This window comes from Tuber melanosporum (genome assembly GCF_000151645.1).
Source record: "Tuber melanosporum whole genome shotgun sequence assembly, scaffold_50, strain Mel28".
In the NCBI taxonomy this organism is placed as follows: Eukaryota; Fungi; Ascomycota; class Pezizomycetes; order Pezizales; family Tuberaceae; genus Tuber; species Tuber melanosporum.
The window spans coordinates 361,113-383,800 of NW_003299096.1; the positions used below are offsets into that span (position 1 = coordinate 361,113).

The 22,688-nt window shown below is 46.7% G+C and overlaps 4 protein-coding genes; 2 read left to right on the forward strand and 2 right to left on the reverse strand.

The window, feature by feature from the left end:
* Positions 1-241: 241 nt before the first annotated feature.
* GSTUM_00008958001 (uncharacterized protein) lies at positions 242-1,322 on the forward strand (the record flags this gene model as incomplete). XM_002840398.2 has 3 exons in its annotated part: positions 242-278; positions 326-626; positions 705-1,322. The coding sequence occupies 3 exons, from the start codon at positions 242-244 to the stop codon at positions 1,213-1,215; spliced, it is 849 nt and encodes a 282-aa protein (XP_002840444.1). The 3' UTR covers positions 1,216-1,322.
* A 203-nt stretch (positions 1,323-1,525) lies between these two features.
* GSTUM_00008959001 (uncharacterized protein) lies at positions 1,526-3,183 on the forward strand. XM_002840399.2 has 2 exons: positions 1,526-2,447; positions 2,510-3,183. Exons 1-2 carry the CDS (start codon positions 1,812-1,814, stop codon positions 2,750-2,752), a joined length of 879 nt encoding a protein of 292 aa, XP_002840445.1. The 5' UTR covers positions 1,526-1,811; the 3' UTR covers positions 2,753-3,183.
* A 946-nt stretch (positions 3,184-4,129) lies between these two features.
* GSTUM_00008960001 (uncharacterized protein) lies at positions 4,130-6,447 on the reverse strand (the record flags this gene model as incomplete). XM_002840400.2 is given in 2 exon segments in its annotated part: positions 4,130-5,391; positions 5,410-6,447. 2 exon segments carry the CDS (start codon positions 6,445-6,447, stop codon positions 4,795-4,797), a joined length of 1,635 nt encoding a protein of 544 aa, XP_002840446.1. The 3' UTR covers positions 4,130-4,794.
* Positions 6,448-6,478: 31 nt separating this feature from the next.
* GSTUM_00008961001 (uncharacterized protein) lies at positions 6,479-7,229 on the reverse strand (the record flags this gene model as incomplete). XM_002840401.2 has 3 exons in its annotated part: positions 6,745-7,229; positions 6,546-6,677; positions 6,479-6,516 (listed from the first exon to the last, which is right to left on the reverse strand). The coding sequence occupies exons 1-3, from the start codon at positions 6,797-6,799 to the stop codon at positions 6,479-6,481; spliced, it is 225 nt and encodes a 74-aa protein (XP_002840447.1). The 5' UTR covers positions 6,800-7,229.
* Between the last annotated feature and the right edge of the window lie 15,459 nt (positions 7,230-22,688).

A 22,688-nucleotide genomic window follows, 5' to 3' on the forward strand; every position in this document is an offset into this window, starting at 1 on the left:
GCGTATGTGCGAGTGAGGCTTGCTGGTCAGCCGGGTCCAATGGGCAGTTTTTATTGTACCCAACAGACCAATAGTGACGAGGGAAGAGGGAAGTGAAGTAATGTATCATGTATGATAGAGGTATGATAGAGTTACGATACAGTAAAGACTCTACTCGAGTATTGACCCCCGTCAGGTCAGATTAGGTTTTGAGCCTTGGTTGAGAAAAATAGGGAACTTGCTACAGCAAGACATTGACACAATGTTTAGGGACCTGGGTGAAGCCAGCAAGCGGGCATGTGAGTTGCCGGGCTTTGGTATGATAAAAGTTAGTCCGGAGCAGTAGATTTGCATATTATCATACCCGAGGTGGCCCATTCTTCATCCATTCAATTTCACCATTGCCTTCATCCCCATCTTCGCTCTCACCACCATCACCATCACTTCCCCCCAACCCTTGCTTTAGCTCTTCCAACCCCCCCCCTCCGCATTGGTAAAATATACTCCTTTCCAGCCCATTACGGTGTGATGGAGAACCCACAGAGATCGCTAGAGTCTACACGTGCTCGCTTTAATCGATTAGTCTCTGCGCTCACTGCCTTCGACAGCGCCCTTCGCACTGGAACCCCTGAACAGCTCCCTCCTTGGTGAGAACCCCTCCACATCATCGCTCATCGTTTCATCAAAGGGCTAACCTTTGACTATTGACATTATCATGCATGCAGGCAAACTCTTCAGCCCCACTTCAACGTCCTATTCTCAATACTAGATTCCCTTTCACACACGCTCAACCAACAGTTCCCCCCGCCTCAAATAAACACCTCCGCGCTGGTCTCTTACCCACTACCGAGCTTCCCTGCAAACAGTCAAATCCAACTATCCATATCCACGCTTCTCAACAAAAAGCTCAATCCAATAGTCCAAGATTGGGCCCTCAGGGCCCTCAACGCCCCGACCGTTAATAACGACGATCTGTGGGATAGGGCAAGGGAAATCGTTCAGGAGCAACAGGAAGAGAGGAACTGGTACGATGATATCTACAGCCTGGAAGAGCAGGAAGCCGGCACTGAGGGAATTGAAACCGGGGTCAGTGAAGAAAAGCAGGAAAAAGAGGAGGCTATACCGGGCTTGAAGTTGGAGGCTATTCTGAGGTTCATGGAGACAGGCGTTGTGCCAGCAGATCAGCCGGCACTACCTATGGCTGCTATGCCTGGCACTGGCCCGATGAAGAGGTGATGGGATTGACAGGCTCTGCTTCGGACATGGAGGCTCTATCCAAGGATTTCTCGTATTGTACAGTAATGTCGGCGTTTATTAGCTTCTAAAAAATCTGTTACGATAAACAACGGTACACGTCCTTATATTCTACCACACCCACACAATGAGGAGGACGGCGTTCATCAGGGAGAGTGCCTGTGTCTTCTAGGGGCAAAAGAAGTGGACTTTGCCATGGTGATCTCGAGACCCACAACGGAACCTAAACGGAGAAACCCTTGCTCATGATAAAACTTCCAACTATGATAATTCACCAACTCTTAGTATCCAACAAGGGTTGACCGCGAATCCAACACCGTTATCACCAACTCGCTAGATACGATACTCCCATGATCAGCTGGCGCGCACGGTCCACGCCAAGCTTCCTAAATTCTGGTGTCTTGAGGCTTAGTAACCTAAACGAGCCAAGGGAGAATTTTCCAATCCTTCTGAACACATTTCACCACAAATGTCACCCCCTTCCCATTCTATCATCGCCGCCACCCTCAACCCATCTCCTTCCCATTCTTTCCTCCCCTTTACCACCCTCCCCACTTAAAACTACTGCGATCGCAACCATGGACTCTATTCTCCAATCCCTTGAAGGGCCTGTCTTCTCCACAATACGTCCCTACATCACCCCCTACACCTCCACCCTCCCACCATCTATCCAAAAGCCACTCTTAAACCTACTCACACCGATTTGCTACAATAACTTGATCCGTGACTTCGATCCAGCGTCAAACCCACAATGCGTACAGTACGCTATCTCCAAAGCAATCGGCCTAGGCATCGTCACGCTCTCAACAATCGTTAAAGTCCCGCAATTAATAAAACTCCTCTCGTCACAATCATCCAAGGGTCTCTCCTTCCTCTCATACCTTCTAGAGACGACGGCGTTCCTCTGCACACTAGCATACAACTTCCGTTCCGGGAATCCGTTCTCAACTTATGGAGAGATTGCCATGATAGCCGTGCAGAACGTTCTCATCTCAACGCTCATTCTGCAGTACTCCGGGAAGGGTGGATGGGGTGCTGTTTGGGTAGCAGCCCTGGCGGCGGCGGGGTATGCCTTGTTCAATGAGGGGATTGTAAGTCCGGATATCATGGTATATCTTCAGGCTGCCACGATCCCGTTGGGGTTGGCCAGTAAGGTGCCACAGATTATTGAGGTTGCGAGACAGAAGAGTACCGGACAGTTGTCCGCTTTCGCTGTATGTTCTTCCCTACATGTCACTTGTTGCGAGGATTCTAAACTGATAAACGGAAACCACAGATCTTCAACTACCTCTTTGGCTCCCTTGCTAGAGTATTCACCACGCTCTCGGAGGTCAACGACCCTCTCATCCTCTGGGGATTCCTCGGCGGTGCCGCTCTCAACACAGTCCTTGCTGCACAGATGGTGTACTACTGGAACTCTGGCAAGAAGGGTGGAAAGAGCCCGAACACTCCCAGCAAGAAGTTCTATGCTGGTGGGAAGAGCCCGAAGCCCAAGGGTGACCCCAAGAAGCGGTCATAGATCATGTTCACATTCATACCATACTGATTTTCCTTGTCTTCTTTTTTTTTTTGAAGAAAGTTTGGAGAACCTGGAGGTGGCGGGGGCGAAATGGAAGGCTTCTCGGTTTGGGGTTATTTCTTTGTTTGCTTTATATTCTCTTTTACGCTTCGCAATTCACCGCGACAAAAGCTGTGGGCTTAGAGCTACGATACCTGCGATTTTAAGTTATTGAGTAGGGTTCTCCTGACATCGAAATGTGAGTGGCGATGGCTTCGTAAGCTCGGTTGATCCGGATATGAGCGTCATTTTAGGGAGATGAAATGGTTCAATTCAATGGCACGGGAGACGAACATGCAGGAACTATACACATGGTGGGGTGGGGGATATCATCACTTCATCCTAGAATACGCACCTATGATTGCCTCCTAATACCTTGCTTTATGAATGTTCTTATTACACGATATGCATAACCGAACCTCAAGCTATCACATTCGTACATCATAAGCACCGACTTCCATATTGCATCATACTACTGTATAACACGACGTAGACCAGCAATCCCACCCCAACCAGTAATCAAGCAAGGGTGCGAATTCACAAACAATCACTCGCCAATTCCAGGCCGCAAGTTCTTTTAATCGACCCATGTCTATAACGCACTTACCCCAGACGGTCATCACCCCAATTATCCCACTCTCTAGAGTAGGTAAAACATGCACTTGTGCTAGTACATACACAATCCGGACCGCAATGATAATACGATGCTCCCTCACAAAACAGCACAATATCTGCAATGAACCCCGCCGCAAAGCCTCTCCGTAACTCGAAGTCCGCACGGGCCACATGGGTTCAGGAACCATGGTAACCGTGAGTACTCGAGTACCATACTCGGGGGTGTACTAGTACGTTAGTGATGGGATGGACAGGGGTTTGAGGTCCCCGTGCTCGTTACTGTACTCGTAAGAGGCAAGAAATGATTTAATTTGCTAGGTCCAATACCAGAGAGGGCAAAAAGCTTTGACATCTCCAACCCCGGTCCATCCCATCATTTACCTACACCCCCGAGTATGGTTGAAGTGGGGGCCTAACTCGTAGTAGCGAGCAATCGGCAATGTGTGGGGATGCCCGCCGTACCCATAAGTCGGTGTGGTACTGTACTGTATCGGTAGGGGTGGTCAAAGATTGGGTCGTGTTCGGGAATACTGTGGGGGGGTAAGCGCGATCACTTCTTTGCAGTAAGGATGGTGGTACCGGTATATCGGTATTGTAGTTTTATAGGAACGACTTGTTCGCTTTTTTTTTTCACCACTTCGGTGCGGCTTTGCTCTTGCGACGAGGTATGATACTGCACTGTACGTTAGGCGACCAACGATGAGTTATCATATGTCCTAGAAGTAGTGTACTGTATACATGCATTTATTTGTCCTCTCCTTTCAAGTGATAATTCAATCCTATCTTCCTCCTCCTCTTCCCCCCTCACTTAAAGTATCATATTGCAAAAGAGAAAACACCTGAATCCAACCCCACAAACACTCCCTCCCCAAAAGAGACAGGAAAACACAAAGGCCAAATGAGGGTATGTAATAGAAAATAAAATAATATGTAAAAAAAGAAAGGAAAAAGAAAGGAAAAGAAAAGGAAGTAACCCTTCGCTGAGAAACCCGGTGAAGAGAAGGTATACAAAAAGACATTTTACAGGAGACAAAATGACTACCAGCGTCCGCTTGTCCCGGTCCTAGCCCCGTTCGAGAAAAGAAAGGTTTTAGGAAGGGTAGGTAGGTAGAGCGGAGGCGCGGCGGTCAATGGCCAGACTAGAATGAAGGAAGACGGGAAAGGTAAGAATTGGAACATTGCGTGAATGACCCAAGATTCCTTCTCCGCCCAAAAATGCAGGCTTCCAAGTGCGAAGAAAAAGACAAAGCAACGCATCCCCCCCCTCAAGCCCCGGACAAACTCCTCGATCCGGCAGTTTCCAGGTGAGAGGGGAGAGAAAGAGCCAGGCCAGGCCGGTGGATCGGTCGATTGGAGAAAGAGGAGCATATAACTTGTGGATCGATTCGTTACAAAAGCAACACAGCACTCACCAACCCGGATAACACCGCGATAATGACTGTTCCCCAGCTCTTCGCTCCATTCTTTGTGCCAGCGCTCTTGGCCGAGACGAGTGCCGTGGGCTCGTAATCGTTGGGTACAGCGCTATTGCGCGTCCCGTCCCAGCAGTAGTCCTTGAAGCACTTTTGGCACTGCGCTGTCTGTGTCTGTCCCTTGCGCTCCTGCTCACGGTGAACGATGGCGCAACCGACGCAGGCGGGCCAGTTCTCGTCAAAGGAGGCGTTGCCGCGGGTCGCGATATTGTACCCGTTTTCGATCATCAGGTCACGCTCGGACGCTGTGTATGCCATCTGGTTGGTGCTGATGTTGGAATTGAAGGTGTAGGGTGAGTTGGGGATGTAAACTACCAATGGAGGGAACTTGTTCGTGTCTGAGGTGATGTTTCGGCCATCGCAGCCGAAGAATGTTGGGCGGTTGTTAAGGCCGAGGTTGATGAAAGTATTGACGTCTGGGACGGAAGGGAAAAGGGTTCCGTTGCTTTGGGAACCTTTGATCGAACGCTCATATGTAGCGATGAGGGCTGTGCCATTGGGCCAGTTGGATCTCTGCCCATTCTTTCTAACGGTGTCGGCAGAGTTATCCATTGCAAAGATAACATCGACCTTGCGGATTGGTTGGATAAGTGGGTGGAGAGGGATGTTTTGGCCATCCAGGCCACCATCAACAAGTGTCAGATCTCTAGTCTTCGCGGAGGGGTTGATGTCAGGGTTGACAGCGAAGAACGGATTCGGTGAATAGTCTGCAATGTCGTTATCAGCAGCGGAGATTGAGTTCAGGGTAGTCTCGATGAGCTTCCTCAGAACACCGGGCAAGCCGGTGGAGGAAAGTTCAGTAATCAAGACGTTAAACAAGGATGAAGATGTTCCCATCACAAATCCAACATTGTCGAAACCCCGAGCGCATACACCACTCTCATTCGGAACACCGTTGGTGACGTTCGATCCTATATATCCCATGGGGGTAAAGGCATATAGAGTAGGATCGAAGGATCCAAACTCCAAGGGGTTGTACTCGTAGACTGTGGCATTGCTAGAGATGATCGTCTCCCCAGGATTCCTGCCATCCGCAACAATGATGGGGAACGGCATTTCAGCGTTCTTGTACCGATCTGTCTTCGCTATCGAGGAGTAAGTTATTCCCGGACCTCCATCAGTGTAATTGACAAACTGGCGAGAAAGCGCGCGCGACCAGTAGTCGGTCAAACTGACATCAAACCCAGCATTGTCCTTGTCCTGCACTTCCCGGTTAAGGTCGTTGTAGTAGAGAGTAGTGTCCACAATATGCAATGCCCCTTCCGGAGCTAGGATGCTGTTCTCAAAATCCCACACGTTCCCCGCCGCCTGTAACTTGGCGATGGTGGTGAAGTTGTTAATCACCACACTTCCCAACAGCCAACTTCCGCCTGACAAACCCGCAATATATTTCGCACTCTGCAACAGTCCACCAATGTTTCCCACGGCAGTTGACCCCGGAGTTCGACTATCCATCGCTTTGAATTCCCCAGCACCCGACAGCATTGCCCTATAACCTCCGCCGGAGAATGCGATGCCGATAGTGGGCGAATAGCTGCTCATGAACGCCCCTACATCGAAATCCACCATCGACGCACGGTTTAGAAAGTCAATTAAAGCTTTATCCGTTATAGGTTGTCGCTTCTTGAGGAAGTCCTTCTCCCCAGGTGAGATGTCGTTCGCGCTACGGATCAATGAGTCGGACGGGCAGCTCGCTCTCCCAGGAGCATACCCGCCTGTGGGAGAATCCGAGAAAGCGCGTGTAACTAGACCATTGATTTCTGTGAGGGGGGGGATCGGGCCTGGGACAGCTTGTACGCCTATATTTCCAACCGGTTAGCTTAAAGTTTATCGGGTCCAAAGCAGAGCGGTCTATTGAAGTAATACCTGACAGGACCGAAATCGCTGTGAGAAAAACTTGAGAACTTGTCGGCAACCGCATAGTGAAGTTATTCAAGGAAAAAAGGTGCAAGATGAGAAGATTGAGCCAAGAGACGATGTGCCCCCCCCCAACTTTGTGGTAATTCGGGGGCAGAACACGAAGAAGGGGGATATTAATTCTCTCTTATCTCGAGCGTGCCTGGCCGAAATAAGGGAGGCAAAAACGGCGAAGGCTGGCTGGCAGACAGAAAACAACGAACTGTGTCTCAAGTGCGAGAGCCACACGATTAAGTTGGCTGCACAACACAATGTGCAGAAAGGGAAATGGGAAAAAAGAAAAAGGGAAAAAAAGTGCAACGTACCATCGGAAGGAGAGAGCGGGGAGATGGGTAATATATAAATGCCGGCAAAAACAAAAGCCCAACCATGTAGCCACACACGGGCGCTGAGGTGAGGCTAGTGTTCGCAAAAATAGGTGAATAAAGTTTGCGGGAGAGGGGGGGGTACAAGTAGAGAGGGGCCGAGGGCAGAGCACGAGAAGGGAAGGAAGAAGAGGAGGGCGAGGAGGGAGATGAGCTGAGGGCACGGGTCCAGAACTAGTTGTATCATACTGTACAAGTACACAGACACTGCAATATTATCACAAGACTGCCAGCCGTTTATCCGTTCTAGTGCCCATTTACACTACTGGCACATGTATAGTACAGTACAGTACTCATACAAGTAGGTTCTACCTCCGTTGCAACCCTTTCCCATTGCATCGTAGACTAACGAGAGTACGGTACGTACCGGTATGCTACCGATGACCACCCTATGAAGCACCTTTGAGGGGCCAACTGAACCATCCATCAAACATGAAATTATCTTAGGATTTTCAGTGTCATGGCTCACCTTAACCATTGTCTGGGGAGTGAATCCTTGTGCGAGCGTGGAGGGCACTTCAAGTGCTGTGTTACCTGCGCCGTCGTTGCTCCGACCGGGGAGTACGGTACTGTACAGTACCTTAACGTGATTACCGTTCTAGCCCAGACAAGCCATCCATGTTTCGGCGACCCCCCAATACTCGAGTATAATACCGGTACATGTTCGACCTCGCACAAGATCTTGAGTCGCTATCCGCCATCTTGATTCCCCTTCCCCGTCTCTCCCTTAACATGCGTCCTTTATTCTACTCGAACACTCCGGGAGGTCGTCAATCCTGGAGAAAAGAGTTGGCCCCGTATATACTCTGTAGCACTAGTGTATTCACGGTGCCGGGTTCATTTTTTACAAGTACTGTGTTAGGGCACAATACTACCTCTCCACGACACTGCACCCTCTGGCCCCCACTCAAAAAGTACTAAACTACTGTATGATATCATACCGGTAGGATACCTTATTGCTATCCCAAGTTACCCAATCGCCCATTCTGTTACAAGATGCAGAACACAGTGCCGGTAATACTGTTGACCCTTCACCATTCAAATTTTCAACAAACTCATAACCTACCGGTATTCTTCGCTGCGTGTTAAATAGTCCTGCTTCTCGTAAGCTCATGCAGGTATCATATTCAAAATATCCGCTCATTCGAGGCGCAGCCCTCAATGGCATATGAGACAGATCATCCCTGACACGAGCCGTTGGCCCAAGGACTCAGCCTCACCCTTCTTGCAACAACAGATCTTCCCTCAGCAAGCCATTCTACATCCGGTATCGATAGAAGATACACTCGAGTACAAGTACTCGTATTTGTGCAAGAATCTAACTTAGCGTCTAGTTAAAACGACTGTTTCAGGGACGATCCAGTCAGACGGAATACCGGTAGCCTGTTCTGTTCTGGGAAGGAAGAAGGTTAACAGCGTCATGGCTGGATGACCTCATTACACTTGCCACTTCTAAGAGTACGAGTACTGTACAGGTACATCATCACCTTACTCAGATCGAGCTCCGGCTCCATTCACTATTTTGAGTGTCCGAGCATGCCGTACTACGACATTGCTATCAGCTGTCGATGATACAATACCCTTACAAGTACGAACAGAGCCCGCATCATAAAAAAGCCCGAAATGGTGGGGCTCTTAGGCCTTCTCACCTGACGACTCTCGGCAAGCGCGTGGCCTTCAGCCCTTTGGCATATCCGAGATATACCGAGATCGAGCTTCTGCCCACGGAGCTTTTTCAACCCCGCCCAGATCCCATGGTTACGACATTGTGCTAGGTCGTGATTGGTTCAAGTTTGATATGCTCGACCATGCGATGGCCAATAGTCAACTGAAGTGCTTCAAAACACGCAAAACATGCTGCCTCGGTTCGATCAAAGTTTAACGATATGGGGAGCTCAACCGCCGAGTACTGTACGTACTAGCGCCGGTGCAGCAACGGAGCGCTAACTTGGAGGAATTCAGCCCCAGGGTTGGAAAACGTTTATGCAAGTTTTCGAGCTCAAGGACTTTGGTACGTGTAACGTCCTTTATTTACACAATCTGGCCGACCCACTCTTTATACCATAAAAATTTCCTAGCTAAACCTATCCGACGCCCGCTAGGCACTCGAAAAACGCTTCATCGACCCTAGAGCTGGATGTATCTAGTACGTACCGGTACCGTGGGAACCGGGCCAAAGATCTCGGGACCAAAATATCAAAATACTTTACCAACTCTGGCCCAGTGGGGAGGGATACTCGGCTCGGTTCTCCGCTCCAATTTGGCTTTTGCGCGTTCGCTAGTATCCGATTCTCACAATATGTCACTCGCCAGGGTAATGGCGAGATTGCAAGTTGGAACTATTTGTATAATACTCCAGCTACCGCCAAGTTAAAAAATAAAATGCTTCGGGCTAGAGCTTTTCCCAGCACAATCTTGTGATATTTTGAGCATAGCATAGTGCTAGTTTCCTTCTCACAGATGGCTGGTTTATCATGAATTTCTGTTACGTTATTCTCATTAGTTAGTCTACAGTGGCTGCGTCCGCAGGGAGTCCGGGAATCTGATGGCTTGCATAAAAGCGCACCACACGCTGACAGTTTTGAGAGGTAGTATTCCAGCAAGGAGAGCACCGTATCGTGGACTCAAAGGCTGAACTTAGTTGTCAGCTCCTGTGAAGTATCCCCTCCAATGGTTTTTATCCACGAAGCTAGAGACTCGTGTTGGCAAAATTCGTTTGATACACCTACATATTTGCGGTCTGAAGTTGACAGGAGCTTACGACATTGGTAATGCTAAAGCCCGAGTCGGACAAAAGTTGATGCTTGCTTGCTTTACATTGCTAGAAGCACTTCAACCGGCAATTTGATGTTAGCCCCGTAGCACGTTTTTCTCTATTCAATCTTGGCGGAAGGTTCCGAGATCTGTCCAGACAGCTGTGGGCCTGTAGTGGCCCTGCGATTTCATAGTACCGTAGGCGTTCTTCCAGGCTTTTGTGGTGACGGATTTGTAAATGGCATGCTGGATTGTTTGCACAGAACCCGGAACCATGTTCACTTGCCCCCACGGCCTGCCAAGAGTGAGATATCGGTAGTGTGCTCAAAGATGGCTTAACTTATTGTGATAAAGCATTTTGGGTCCGCCGGTAAACCTTCCTTTTTGCTGAAAACTTCCGATTCACCAAAGGGAAGTGAATTAAGGCCCGCCCTTGGCATGCCAGCACTATTTGTCCAGTAGCCAATGAGACTAGAGCCAAAGGAAATGATAACTGCTATCATCTACCGGTATTCGAGTACTGTACTGTACTCGTGGCGAGATTGAATCGTGAAACAGGAGATGCGAGCACTTTGCCTAGGAATGTTCAACTATCGTGACGACCATAACCATAATACAGTACAGAGATTTGTATTTTTATGGGTTCCCCCTTTGCTTGGGAGTACGAGCTCTGTTAATAGAATCTGAAGCTAATTGACGCCCGGGCAAATTTTGTCTTAAGTTAGAAGTTTTCTACGGGCAAAAGTGGGATAAACCGCGGAAGCTAAAATCTATTGTGACATTGTGACACTAGTCTTCCCCAAGCCTGTTTTTAGCCAATACCCGATGCCCCGGATGATGAACCACACACCGGTACAGCGCAGTAATGTTAGCTGAGGATTAATTTACCCACCGGTATTAGCAGAGGCATGTGTTTATCTCATTCTCAAACTCGCACTACAGGGAGCTGATGCCTTCTATATTTATGAACATCGCCTGATAGGCCATTGGTGATGCCTGCTGGTGTGCTCGGGCACTGAGTGAGTGGCGTCAGAGGTTTGGCCTGGATCAGATTGGCTTTGTTAGGAGCTATGAGCAAAGTTGATCTGGGGGTGATTAATTGACATAGCAAGAATAAATGGGTGGAGAGCACAACAGTACGGTAGATACCATTCCACCTATTGTGCTTCTCAGCCAAGATTTGCCTTCCCCATTTGTACGAATAGTGAATATTGGTAAGTTTTTTCCGCGGAAGGAATAGTGCATGAGTAGTGCACGGCCCGCAGGGGTCTAACTATCTGGGGAATTGTAGATATGTATAAGTACGAAGCTGCCGGTTTATCATAAACTTTGAACCCGATGTACAAGTACCACGACCTACACTGTGAGCACCTGGAACAATGAGCACTGGCTTGCAAGTTTCTTTAAACTATGGTAGAACACGATGGTGGCTCCTTTAGTTGAATTGGAAAGGCTCTTTCATAGATTGAATTTGATGATCTTGAGCTTTCTTGCCACCAATTTAAGCAAACTTAATAGTTTCCAATATCACCGTAGCTGCACACTAGTTGCACACTAGTTGCCCACTACCAATACACTGCTCGAGTAGTTGCACACTGCTAATGCGCCGCTCGAGTATACCCGGGTACCTCATTGGTGGGAAAGAGCTGGCCCGCGCTCGCTACTACAAATGGGAAAGGCAAATCTCGGCTGAGAAGCATGAGCAGCTTGGGTAGTCTAATCTAGCGTTGAAACTAGAATCCGCTTTGATAACCCCGCTTTTGAGGTATCATACTGAATACACAAGAACCAGTTTGTTCTGATATACGAGCAGCCCCTCGCGTGCACCGCTGTGTTATTGTCGTTGAGAGAAGGGAACCGTTTTAATGTTCTAGTAGTTCCCTCTTCAACGTTCCCTTACGGTACCCAAGCACTTTGGAGGCAGTTCAGTCTGCTGGTTAACATGGTAGAGGTACAAGTAACCCATACAAAAAATTGTGCCTCTCGAGCCAGCCGAGTTTAATAGGTCTCAATGAAAATTTGGAATAAAATTTTAATGTCTTCCTCTACAGTATCTCGGAAACAGGGTGATTCTCAATACTTGTATTTTCACTGATCACTTGAAACATCACACCTGCAAAGATAGCGATTCCCATGTGCAAATCCCATTGCAAAACTAGGAAGTAATTACGTAATAATGTAATTGTTGCCTGGGGAAACCATTCTGGTGTAACATATTTGAGTTTTATATCATATTTTCCCATGACCCCGCTACTCGAAGAGTGTTTAGACCCCTTCACACCTACAGTATTGCCAGGTACCCCTTGGTACTCAGAGATCTTCTCTTGCACTTTTTTCTGCCCGTTTTTTTGGGTCCTTCGTAGTACAGAGGCTGGGGTCTCTGGACACTTCGCTTATGCCCCCTGGAAGGGTCATGAATTTGTAGGTACGGTAGCCACCAATTCTTGACTATGATCCCAAGGGAAACCCCGGGAAACCTGTCGACGCTAAAACGCCCGTTTCTCAAACCGTGAGTCATGTAAGTATTTTTTCCAAAACCTCAGATCCAGCACCCAGCCCGGAGATCATTTCTGGAACTTTTGGGGAAGAAATCCATAACTTCAGGACCTGGAGCATACATATTTGGATGGTTTTGTGGGGTTTGCCTGCGGTTGTTTTGAGACAACCGTTTTCCTTATTGCTATGTCGATAATGCTTCAATTTGTATGATAGCATTTGCCCTGTTTGCTGTGTGGGATGTCTAAGGAGCGAAGCTACCTTACTTATCAGGTATACAACTCTTTCCTTTCCCCCCTAAATGCATGGTATCATAGGGGTTCCAGCGTTCCGGGTTTCTCATTTTACGAGTGAGATACCATGACCTACCCTAGTTTTCACGTGATATGGCGAAAAGCGCTTTGTGCTACCGACTTGGCTCTAGTTATAACTCCAACACAAGCGAACCACCCACTACTGTTCCCAACATCCCATCTCTTATCTTGCGATACGGCGAACCAGCATGCCCTTCCTTGACCTACCAAACGAAATTATTTTCCACATAGCCGAAGTCCTTTGCCTACGAGATCAATATTCTCTCTTGAGAACGAATCGTCGTCTCGCAGCCCTTTTACCCGATGCTCTCATCGACAGAGTATTCCTGTTCCGCTATGACATGTTCGGTAGGAAAGCGTTATACTCGGCAGCGGGACGCGAGGACAAGGCCATGGTCAAAAAGCTTCTAGACAAGGGGATTCTCGATTTCATCGGACGGTCGGGTTTGCTTAACGCGGCGATAAAGACTGAGAACGAAACAGTCATTCGTGTGTTATTAGAGTGTGGCGTCGATCCAGAGGCTGGGGGTAAGAGAACACCGTTGGTCGAGGCGGCTGAATCGGGGCAAGCAAATATGGTCCAACTATTCGTCGGTCGCGATAATGTTGATGTCAACTCGCAAGACGTCCTAGACAGGAAAACGGCCCTTTGTTATGCGGCGTCTCGCGGGCACCATGAGGTGGCGCAGGTTTTACTCAGTGACGGCAGAACCGAGCGCAACTTTCGCACTGAGGAAGATTGGACGCCATTGCATCTGGCGGCAAGTCGCGGACACCATTTGGTAGTGGAGGTTTTGTTAAGCGATACAAGAACCGATGCCAATGCCCGGGACAGGGAAAGTTGGACACCGCTTCAGGTCGCAGCGAGTCGGGGATACGAGATGGTGGTGAAGACATTGTTGGACGACGAGAGGGTGGACATTAACGCAAAAGACAACTTTGGGTGGACTGCGTTACATTCGGCGGCTGCTGGTGGACATAGAACGACGATGCGGATTCTCTTAGAGGATGATAAGCTTGATGACGAATTAAGGGAAGTCTACGGGGGCCAGTATTATACACGATGGACGACCGGTGATATCAAAAGGCGATGTTGCATCTCCTAGACGATAGCGGAGTTGGCTCTGGGTTGGGGGAGCTACTGCGGTGAGACGCTGTAAATGTTTTGGCGGCCGGCTGGATAGAGGGTGCGGTGGTTGGACATTTCTCCCGTGAGAGGGTATGATATCGATCTGGGGGATTTATGCAGTGGCACCGGGGATTCAGTTAAACGACTTTTACGACTTACGTGCCTCTCACGACTTACGTTGCTCTTCTGCGATTGATAGGACTCCATCAGATCATGTACTTGCCGGGAACAAAAACTCGTGCCAACTCAACCTTCTTGCGAGATATATAATGGACAGTGGGTGGGGAGAAGGGCCTATACAGTATACTAGGTATAGAATTCGATAGGCCTTGTGGTATTTCCGGAAATGTGCTGTGTAGCTTGTATATTAATTATTGGGCCAGTTTATAGAAACAGATCAAACACGCTGGGGAGAGACCAATATCTCAGCTGCTGGGGGGGGCGGGATTACTGGGCGAATGGGTTGTTGTGATCACGGCGCTAGATGGACGCGCGCTTACACGAGACTAATGCGGGAGTGTAGAGCACGAGCACCGTATGATACTATATATCGTAGTACCCCGGTCCCGATAAAGATCGTCCATCCGCCCCTTTAGGGCAGACGAAACCACAAGCCACTCGGACACCCTTCACTCGGATGGCTACACTTGAACAGGAAATTTTCCTGTGGTAAGCTTGGTAAACTTGATGAGATGTTGCAACAGAAGAGGCCAGCTTGTGAATTCCTCATAGAAAATCAGCCAATCATCTGTCCAAGTAGGGGGGGGGTGTGTGTCCGGGTGGTTTGTCGTTTCGTCTGTGGGCAAACCAACCTTCGTGTCTGGCCATTACCATAGGATATTCCTGACTTCACGGCACTAGGCACTCTTTGATAACCCAGTTAATAATAGCTTACTTGATGTGCTCATATAGATCGGGAATGGGTCTCAGCTCAAGTCTAGGTAACGACTAAATTCCGCGATTTTCTACCTCCCCCAATTGAAATAGACTAGACTGAGACTTCTTTGGAGTTTCTTATCCAAAGCGCGCGATATACCGGTATCACGAGGGGTAAAGTGTAGGTGCAGCGCTATTTTCGAATCTGCTACACTGTGCTGTAAGCTCTCAGTGTGTTGGTTCTGGATGTAACCTTGAAGATTTCAACCCCGCACTGGGTCCGTGATAGCGGTCAAGGCATCTGAGGATTCAAAAGTACTCTCGGTCAATACTTATCACTTAGTATGTCACTTCGTTTAAGAGGTTGGTGGGATAAGGCCTCGTTCGAAACTAGTAGTTTGTTGTCAATCAGGGAGGAAATATTTCACCATCTTGATATTCTCATGAGCAAGATTTTCTGGCGCAGTACATTTTATAAAAGCAATCATGTACACGACGGACTGAGCGATAGCCTTGGTACGCTATTGTGGCATATAGATACTAGCCACCACTTCCTCGCAAAGAATCTACGCCCCGCTTCACCCACGCTTCCCATAAGTTCATATCAGGGTTCTACCAGAAACAGCTTAGAGATAGTATGGCCTCGCATGGCCTTCCCGATGAGATTGAGCTTCGAGTTTCGGGAGACCTCTGACTATCCGACTTGAATTCTCTCCTAGGAATCAGCCGCCGTCTCTCACCTTCTCTCCAATTCTCTCATAGAAAACTTGTTCAGATACCGCTCTGAGGTGACTGGGGGGAGGCGCTTTGCTTCGCCGCTAGTCGGGGGGGACAAGCTCTTGGCCAAAAAGCTTCTAGAACGGGAGGGTTCTTGACTTTGTGGGGGAGGGCAGACTCATCAATGATGCCGTGGTAGCGCAGGGCGAGACTGCCGCCCACACGCTTCCGGATTGCGGCGTCCGCCTGGAAACTTAAGACTCGTTACGTCCGACACCACTATCGTGGGCGGCCTCGAATGGGCTGGTGGGGATTGCGCGAATACTCGTGAATCGGTAGGATAACGCCAACTCACACACGACATCGGACAGGACGGTGCTTTATTACACTACAAGAACGGGATGTGGAGGGGTTGTGAGGGGTTTTCTCAGCGATGGAAGGATAGATTTCAACTCCGGCGAGGAATTCAAGACGCCCTTACCAGCTGCGATCTATCGGGGACGCAAAACTACAGCCCGGATTTTCTTGGAGGGTGAATGAGTGGACGAAGATGTCTAGGGCCCATCCGAGCAAGCGGCGCTTCATCTGGCTGCTTGTCAACTCGATGGGGCGATTCCGCAGCTGTTGCTGAGGCTGGGAGATGTTTGTCTTGACAAGGGGATAAGGGTGGGGAATCGGTGACATACTTGTCGAAGTGCTTGTCTGGTTTCAAATCATGTATCAGCCGCTCTCCGAAAAGGCGGTTGTGTCGATGATATTATATTGTGGGGCACGTTGGAAGTAGTCTGACAGACACAAAATGATAGGCACAGAAATACTGTTTTAGGATATCTCTTCGAGATAACTTCTAGTGGGCGGAGCTCTTTGTGAAAATAAATCCTATTCATGGATATGTAATCCTAACTTGTGGTTAGTAGGACGTAAGTATAGGGGTTAGATGGGGGGTATTGTGTCGTTTATTTGGAAGGGTTGTGACTGTAGTTGTGTGCGCTTTTCCCATGATGAGGACCCGGATGACAATAATGTATGTTTTCTCTTTCTGTATCATACTTGTCGAACACATCCACTCTCACGTCTACACAAGTGCTATTCCTCCTTCGTCACCAAGTGCCCGCTACCAGCATTCGCCATATCCTATGAGTGAGTTGAGCTGATCAGGAGAACACACATCCTCTCCGGTGCTACAGAGCCCTGTGCTGATAACTTACTGCAAATGCCGACGATAAACACCTGCGGGAATTCTGCGCTAGGGGTCAATGTGCAACACTTGGGAACTGTATACTGCCGGTATCCAGGTGATCCGGGATGAAATACGATACACCACGTCATCGCAGCTCCCCCACCGTGCTGGAGCGCTGGGGAGTGGTGCCGCGTTGTGGAAACCTGGGCGCCCCATCACCCTGTAAAACCTCCGCTCACGGTCTCCCCGATTCTGAGACAAAGTGAGGGGTTTTGCGAGGAGACACATGTTGCGATTTCTTTTTCCTTTTTCCCCTTTTTCCTCAGTTGGGTCCTGTTTTCTTCCCATTGACGATCGTCCAGGTCGGGGTTGTCGAGTGATGGGTTGTGATCATTCACTTTCAGCCCTTTATTAATGGTAGGTGACGTTTCATATTTGCGCTTCTGAGTGCGAGAGCTTGACAGTATTGGAGATACTGTCAGGAACATGTGCTCGATTCCCAATAAAAAGGATGTGATTCATGTTAAGCACTGTTCATTTCGGTGGTGTTGGGATCTAGGTATGTAGGGGGGCAATCGTATCAAGTGTTGGCGTGGGACTTGTTCCAGAGGAGGCCTTAATTCAGCACTAGTCCTCATGGGAGGATTTATGTTCCCTAGTTTGCACATACCATCTTTCCGAGGGAGTGCAAAGATGCACCCATGTGGGATCCATGCTATGTTACTGACGGTATCGTGCGATGCACTTTATTAATCTTCAGCACTGTTTTGCCAACATCTATTCTCTATCGAATGAGGATCAAGCATAACCTGGGGGGAAGTATGCATATATATGTGCCAATAACTGGTTTATTTATGCACTCCGTCCTTGGTCCCGGAGAAATTGAGCCGACAGGAATATTAGGGACAGGAATATTATGGCAGTAGGGAAGAGCTGGAGGAATCCATATGCCACTGAGATAGTCAGGTTGAGTTGTAACGATGTTCACGCATCATGACTCTTAAGCCGTCATGTTTTCGCATGCCTCATCCCTATTTGTTAGGGACTCGGCGTATCAATCAGGTTGATCGGGGCCGAGGGCACATCTCCCAGGCACTACTCTGGCTTTTCGAAAGGTTTCCAACAACCGCCAGGAATAAGACTCTCGCGTCTCCGCGCTGCATCCTTCTTCAGGGCTACCACACGTTCGTAGGGAGGGCGGGGCAGGGTCAAGGACCCAACACCCGACTCCTTGCACCAAGCCCTACTTCCTCCTCCGCCCTCACCACCCCATTTTTCCCGTCCAGGGGCCAGTGATTTTTTTATGATATTGCGTGTGGAGGAATTAACTAACTGGTTGTTGTCCCCAGGGGGAATTGAACTTGGGAACCTGGGAAATTAAGTTTGCCAGGACCGTGGGGTTGTGCTGGCGGGTCTTGGTCTTGGTTTGAGTTCCAATTTTTTTTTTTTTTTTTTTTTAATTCTATTCCTGGTGTTGGGGATGGACAAAACTGGCTGGGGGGCGGGGTTGTTGTAAGGGATAATGAGCATTTGCGGCATGGAGGTACATTCGCCCCCAGTTGCCCCGGACCTCATTCTCCCGGTTTATTCCCTGTCCAGGACAATTTTTGCAGATTGGTTCACGATACATAGAAAAAGACTTCACTGTCCTGGATATTGTGTAGTTTTGGATCGGATGGAAATTCTAAAGTCTCTGACCCCTGCTCACAGAAATTGTATTCACTGTCCCAGATTTTTACCCTATTTCAGCCCAAAATCTAACATTACAGCTGCTTAAAAGCGTGGTTAATATCACGGGTAGTCCATCTTGTAGGAACACAGGTAAAATGCTCATCCTCCTTCTGATCATACTCCCAATCATCCTCCACAGGTCCCCCAGGTTACTGAGCCAAGGCAGTTTCGCTCTGAGAATGTTGTAGGCTTAAGGGCTCAGAGAGAAGTGCTTGTGAGCGAGTAATCGGACGAGGGTGAAAGTATTGTAAGAGTTGATTGCTTCGTGGGCCGGTTTCTTAGGTATCTAAAGTAAAATTAGAAATGCAAGAGTAAAATAGTGGAATAAGGGAGAATTTCTCAGAAGAAGGCATTTCTCAATTTTTTCTGTCTGATGGACAAGTTTTGAAACTACTAGCTTAGGTATCTTGGAATTAGGATTTAGTAAATGTGTAACGGGAAGAGCTTGGTAAAAGTGTTGAAGCTCATTAATATATTGAATTGCAATCTCAGTGGTGATAGGGGGTGGAGGTAAAGGAACTGGGGTTTGAGGAGTTGAATTTTCCCCGTTCAAGAAATTTTCAACAATATCCAGAGTGGAGGCGATTCCAGCGAGGTCCGATATTTGATTGCTCAAGTAGGCTATTGGCAATTTCCTTTTCAATTAGGCTTGATGAATTGGGAAGGGAAGCTGGTAAGGGATATTCAAAGCTCATAGAGGAATTTTCATCTGTGAAGAAGATATCAAAATACTTATCACAATTTTGGTAATCGGTATCGCCCAGTTCCCGTAACTGTCAAGAGATCTGTAAGCAGGCCAAATGTTGTGTGGTAACAAAGTCTTCTGCTATACTTGGCATTTCAGGTTCAGTGGTGCCCGTCGAGCCCGTGATATGGGCCTTTTTCCAACAGTTCGGTATTGTCTCTGGTGTTATACTATTGCATGCTGTAGATATGAGATAAATTGCCTTAAAGATATCGATTTTTCTTGTGTTTCACCATGTTGGTTAAACTTCTGTACCATACAATCTGCATATTGGTGCTGGTATGCTGCTTTAAAGAATTTGATAATTCCCAAATCTAATGGCTGTAAATATGCTATTTCACATGGTGGAAGATAAATAAGAGTTATATGAGTAAGGATGAGAGGAGGAGGACCAGTGTAATTGATAGGTGGTTTCTCAGGAGGTGGATGAGAGGGACAGTTATTGGAGATAAGTGCAATAGAATGATTCTGAATATGTATCTCATCATTCAGAGACCTGAGAAACTCATACCACAACCTGCTAAGCATCCAAGCTCTCTTGTTAAATTGATAAGTAACCGGAAGATTGACAGCATTGACACAATTTTCTTGAAAGGCCTTACGTGTCTGAGCTCTTCCAATTATCCTTATTTTTCTCTTATCTGTTCTGTCTTGATTGACAATATAGAAAGTTGTAATTCTGGTTTTCTGATCCTTTCTCCCTTGAGTGTCTTGTTTGGTGTAAGTTTTATATTAAATGAAGTTGGTTGTTTATTATAAATAAGACCACTTTTATCTGGATTGTAAATATTGTAGCGACTGAACTAGGCAAGCTGCTGGGCCAAAGAGGCACGGTCATGTGGGAGTTCACTTTCATCTACATCTCCTGGATGGCCCTGTCATGTAAGGCGCCCAATCTGAAAGTGAGATTTAGATTGATGAAGCCATTCTGAAGAGAAATCAAAGTACTCATAGCCTTCATCTACTTTCCACCCCATAAATTGTTGAATTATTACTCTTGATTGAGCAAAAATAACCTCATCTATTACAGAAACAGAGGTAATCTCAGCAGCATCAATCCAGAGAGATAAAAGGGATTTGAATATTGGATAACATGATGCATGATTATTTTGCTTATTTGCACCTGGGCCTGTAAGAATTTAAGCTATTAGTTTACCAATATTTTAGGTACGAAGTTGCAATTTCAACAAAGTAACAAATACTACTAGGTCCTGCTTACCACTTAGAGGACTATTGACAACTATTTGTTTCTAATTCTTCAGGTGATTGGAAAGGCTCTGAACTGCCATGCATTAGCTATTAGACCTATGAGAACATTCAGCAAGAGCTGTAAAACTGGAACTTGAAAGCTTCAATTTCAGGTATTTTTGGCGTAAACAACAAAACTTGTATTTTTGAGCTGGTATCAGGCCCAACTGTTGTCCCTGATTTTGCTTTTGATTCTGATATAGAAGCTTTATTGACAGTATTGGTCTAATTCTGCTGTTGGTACTTGTAACTGGTACAGGTACTCAGTTAAGAATTTTGTTTTATATTTTGTTTTAAGTATCGCTTTGTTACTTGGTTTGTTTTAGGTACCGGTTGATACTTGGTTTTGTTTTATGTTTTGTTTTAAGTATCGCTATGATACTTGGTTTTGTTTTATGCTTTGTTTTAAGTATCGCTTTGATACTTGGTTAGTTTTAAGTATCGTTTGATACTTGATTTTGTTTTATGTTTTGTTTTAAACATCATTTTAATACTTAAGTTGTTTTACCAAAGTATATCATTTGATACCTTCGAGTAGTTTTGTTCATACTAGACATAAACAGATTTGTGTATTTAAAGATTGCCTAATTCCACGATGGAAAAGGCAGACTTTGACAGACAGTATTTTAATATACTTAATTGAACGGTTACTTCTTTGTTTCTCAGTACACTCTCGAAGCCTCCTTTAGTTCTCAGCTCTTGCCTCCTCTCTGGTAGAGCAAGCTACCTGCCAACTATCGTACCTATCACAGATAACGTAACTAGTACCTTACGAACAAGTTACAACCTTCTTCTCCCAAGGAGAATAATATTTAGAGAATTATCTTCTATACCACCCATGACTGCAATACCCAGCAGATGCCTTGAGAGGAAATTAGAGACAACCTTGGTCTCTCATGTTATCCTAGTCAAATTCAGTATATCCTTACATTACATGAAGATGAAAAATATATTCCTTGTCACAAGTGGGAAATAAGAGTTGAAAATCAAGAAAAGTAAATACAGTGGTATCAGGATAAGCTTAGTTGGAGCTATGATGACTGACTTAGGACTATTTGGTATGATGAGTCATTTTTCTCTACATCTGGTTTTAACAGCTATCTACCAGTTATTAGAGATGCTGAGGGGGAATATTATCTTGAATGGTTGGATGAGGTATGGAACTGAGCCTGGGAATCAACTGGAGTCATAGTTTAGAGTGGATTCTCCGGACACTTGAAGAGTGACTTGGTTTTTGTGGATAGAAAAGCTATAATCAACTCTGAATTTATGCAATTCAGATACTTGATCCATATATGATTCCATTCTGGTATAAAACCTATGAAGAGTATGGCTGGATACAGGTAGTAGAAGATGGCGCTCTAGGGTAATGTATGGCATTGTGATATGACATAGGTCCGTGAACTGACACACGGGTTTCACAGGTAGTCCTGATGCATGAGCCAATTTAATTACTTTGTATCTCAAGAAATATAAGTCCAATTAAGAAGAAAAGACCAGATTTAGAATGAGAAATGAAAGGAGAATGTAACTATGAAAGAAAAAGGCCCAAGGGAGGAAAATTAGAACTTCAAAAAAAAAAAATAGGGGCAGTGGGAGGGGAGGGAGAACATAGTACTATGAGAAGGTACAAGGAAGAAAAATATAAATACTATGATCTCTGAGAGCGGAGGGATATGTGTAAGGGTCGGTCAGGTTTAGTACTCTTTTAAGCACGGAATGGGCTGGTCGAAGGATGTCTTTGCTGAGTTCTGAGTGGAGAGTTCTAATTGCTATCACTCAAGATTTCTTCCTTACTTTCTTCCATCTCAGAATCGATGAACATCACCATAGGGGTATTTGCAATAACCACGTTTCGAACCAGCCGATCTGGGGTAAGAGGAGAGGAATACTGTGGTTGTGTGGTTTTTGATTTCTGAGGTAGTTTGGTAGAAACTTTGTGTCTAGCTTGGTAGGTTGGGGCAACTTTTTTTTAATTTTTTTTTATCGTCCTTTTCATTACTTGTATCACGAAGGCGGATGAGCTCAGCTCCATCTAGAACCCGGGCAACGGACCACTGTTGTTTATCGGTAGTGTTGTAGAGGCTCGCTGTACCCTGAAGACATTGGTTGGTCTCTAGGTAGAGATCTTTTTCAGCGATTTCAACTTCCAGCTGATGTTCGAGATTATATAAAAGTCCTACCACCTGATCCCTAATGCCCACCCTTTCCACCGTGTTTTATCCTCTAAAGTTAAAAGTCCAAGATCAAGTATACTCTTCCCCATCTTAACCTTATTTTGGATATCCTGAGCATTTCTTGGATTCTTGACAAGTCCAAGCGTATCTCACCGCTTCGG

Bases quoted from the DNA above. Each gene is read 5' to 3' on its own strand.
- GSTUM_00008959001 (XM_002840399.2), top strand. From the start codon at position 1,812: ATGGACTCTATTCTCCAATCCCTTGAAGGGCCTGTCTTCTCCACAATA. The intron at 2,448-2,509 runs GTATGTTCTTCC...CGGAAACCACAG, and splicing joins GACAGTTGTCCGCTTTCGCT to ATCTTCAACTACCTCTTTGG.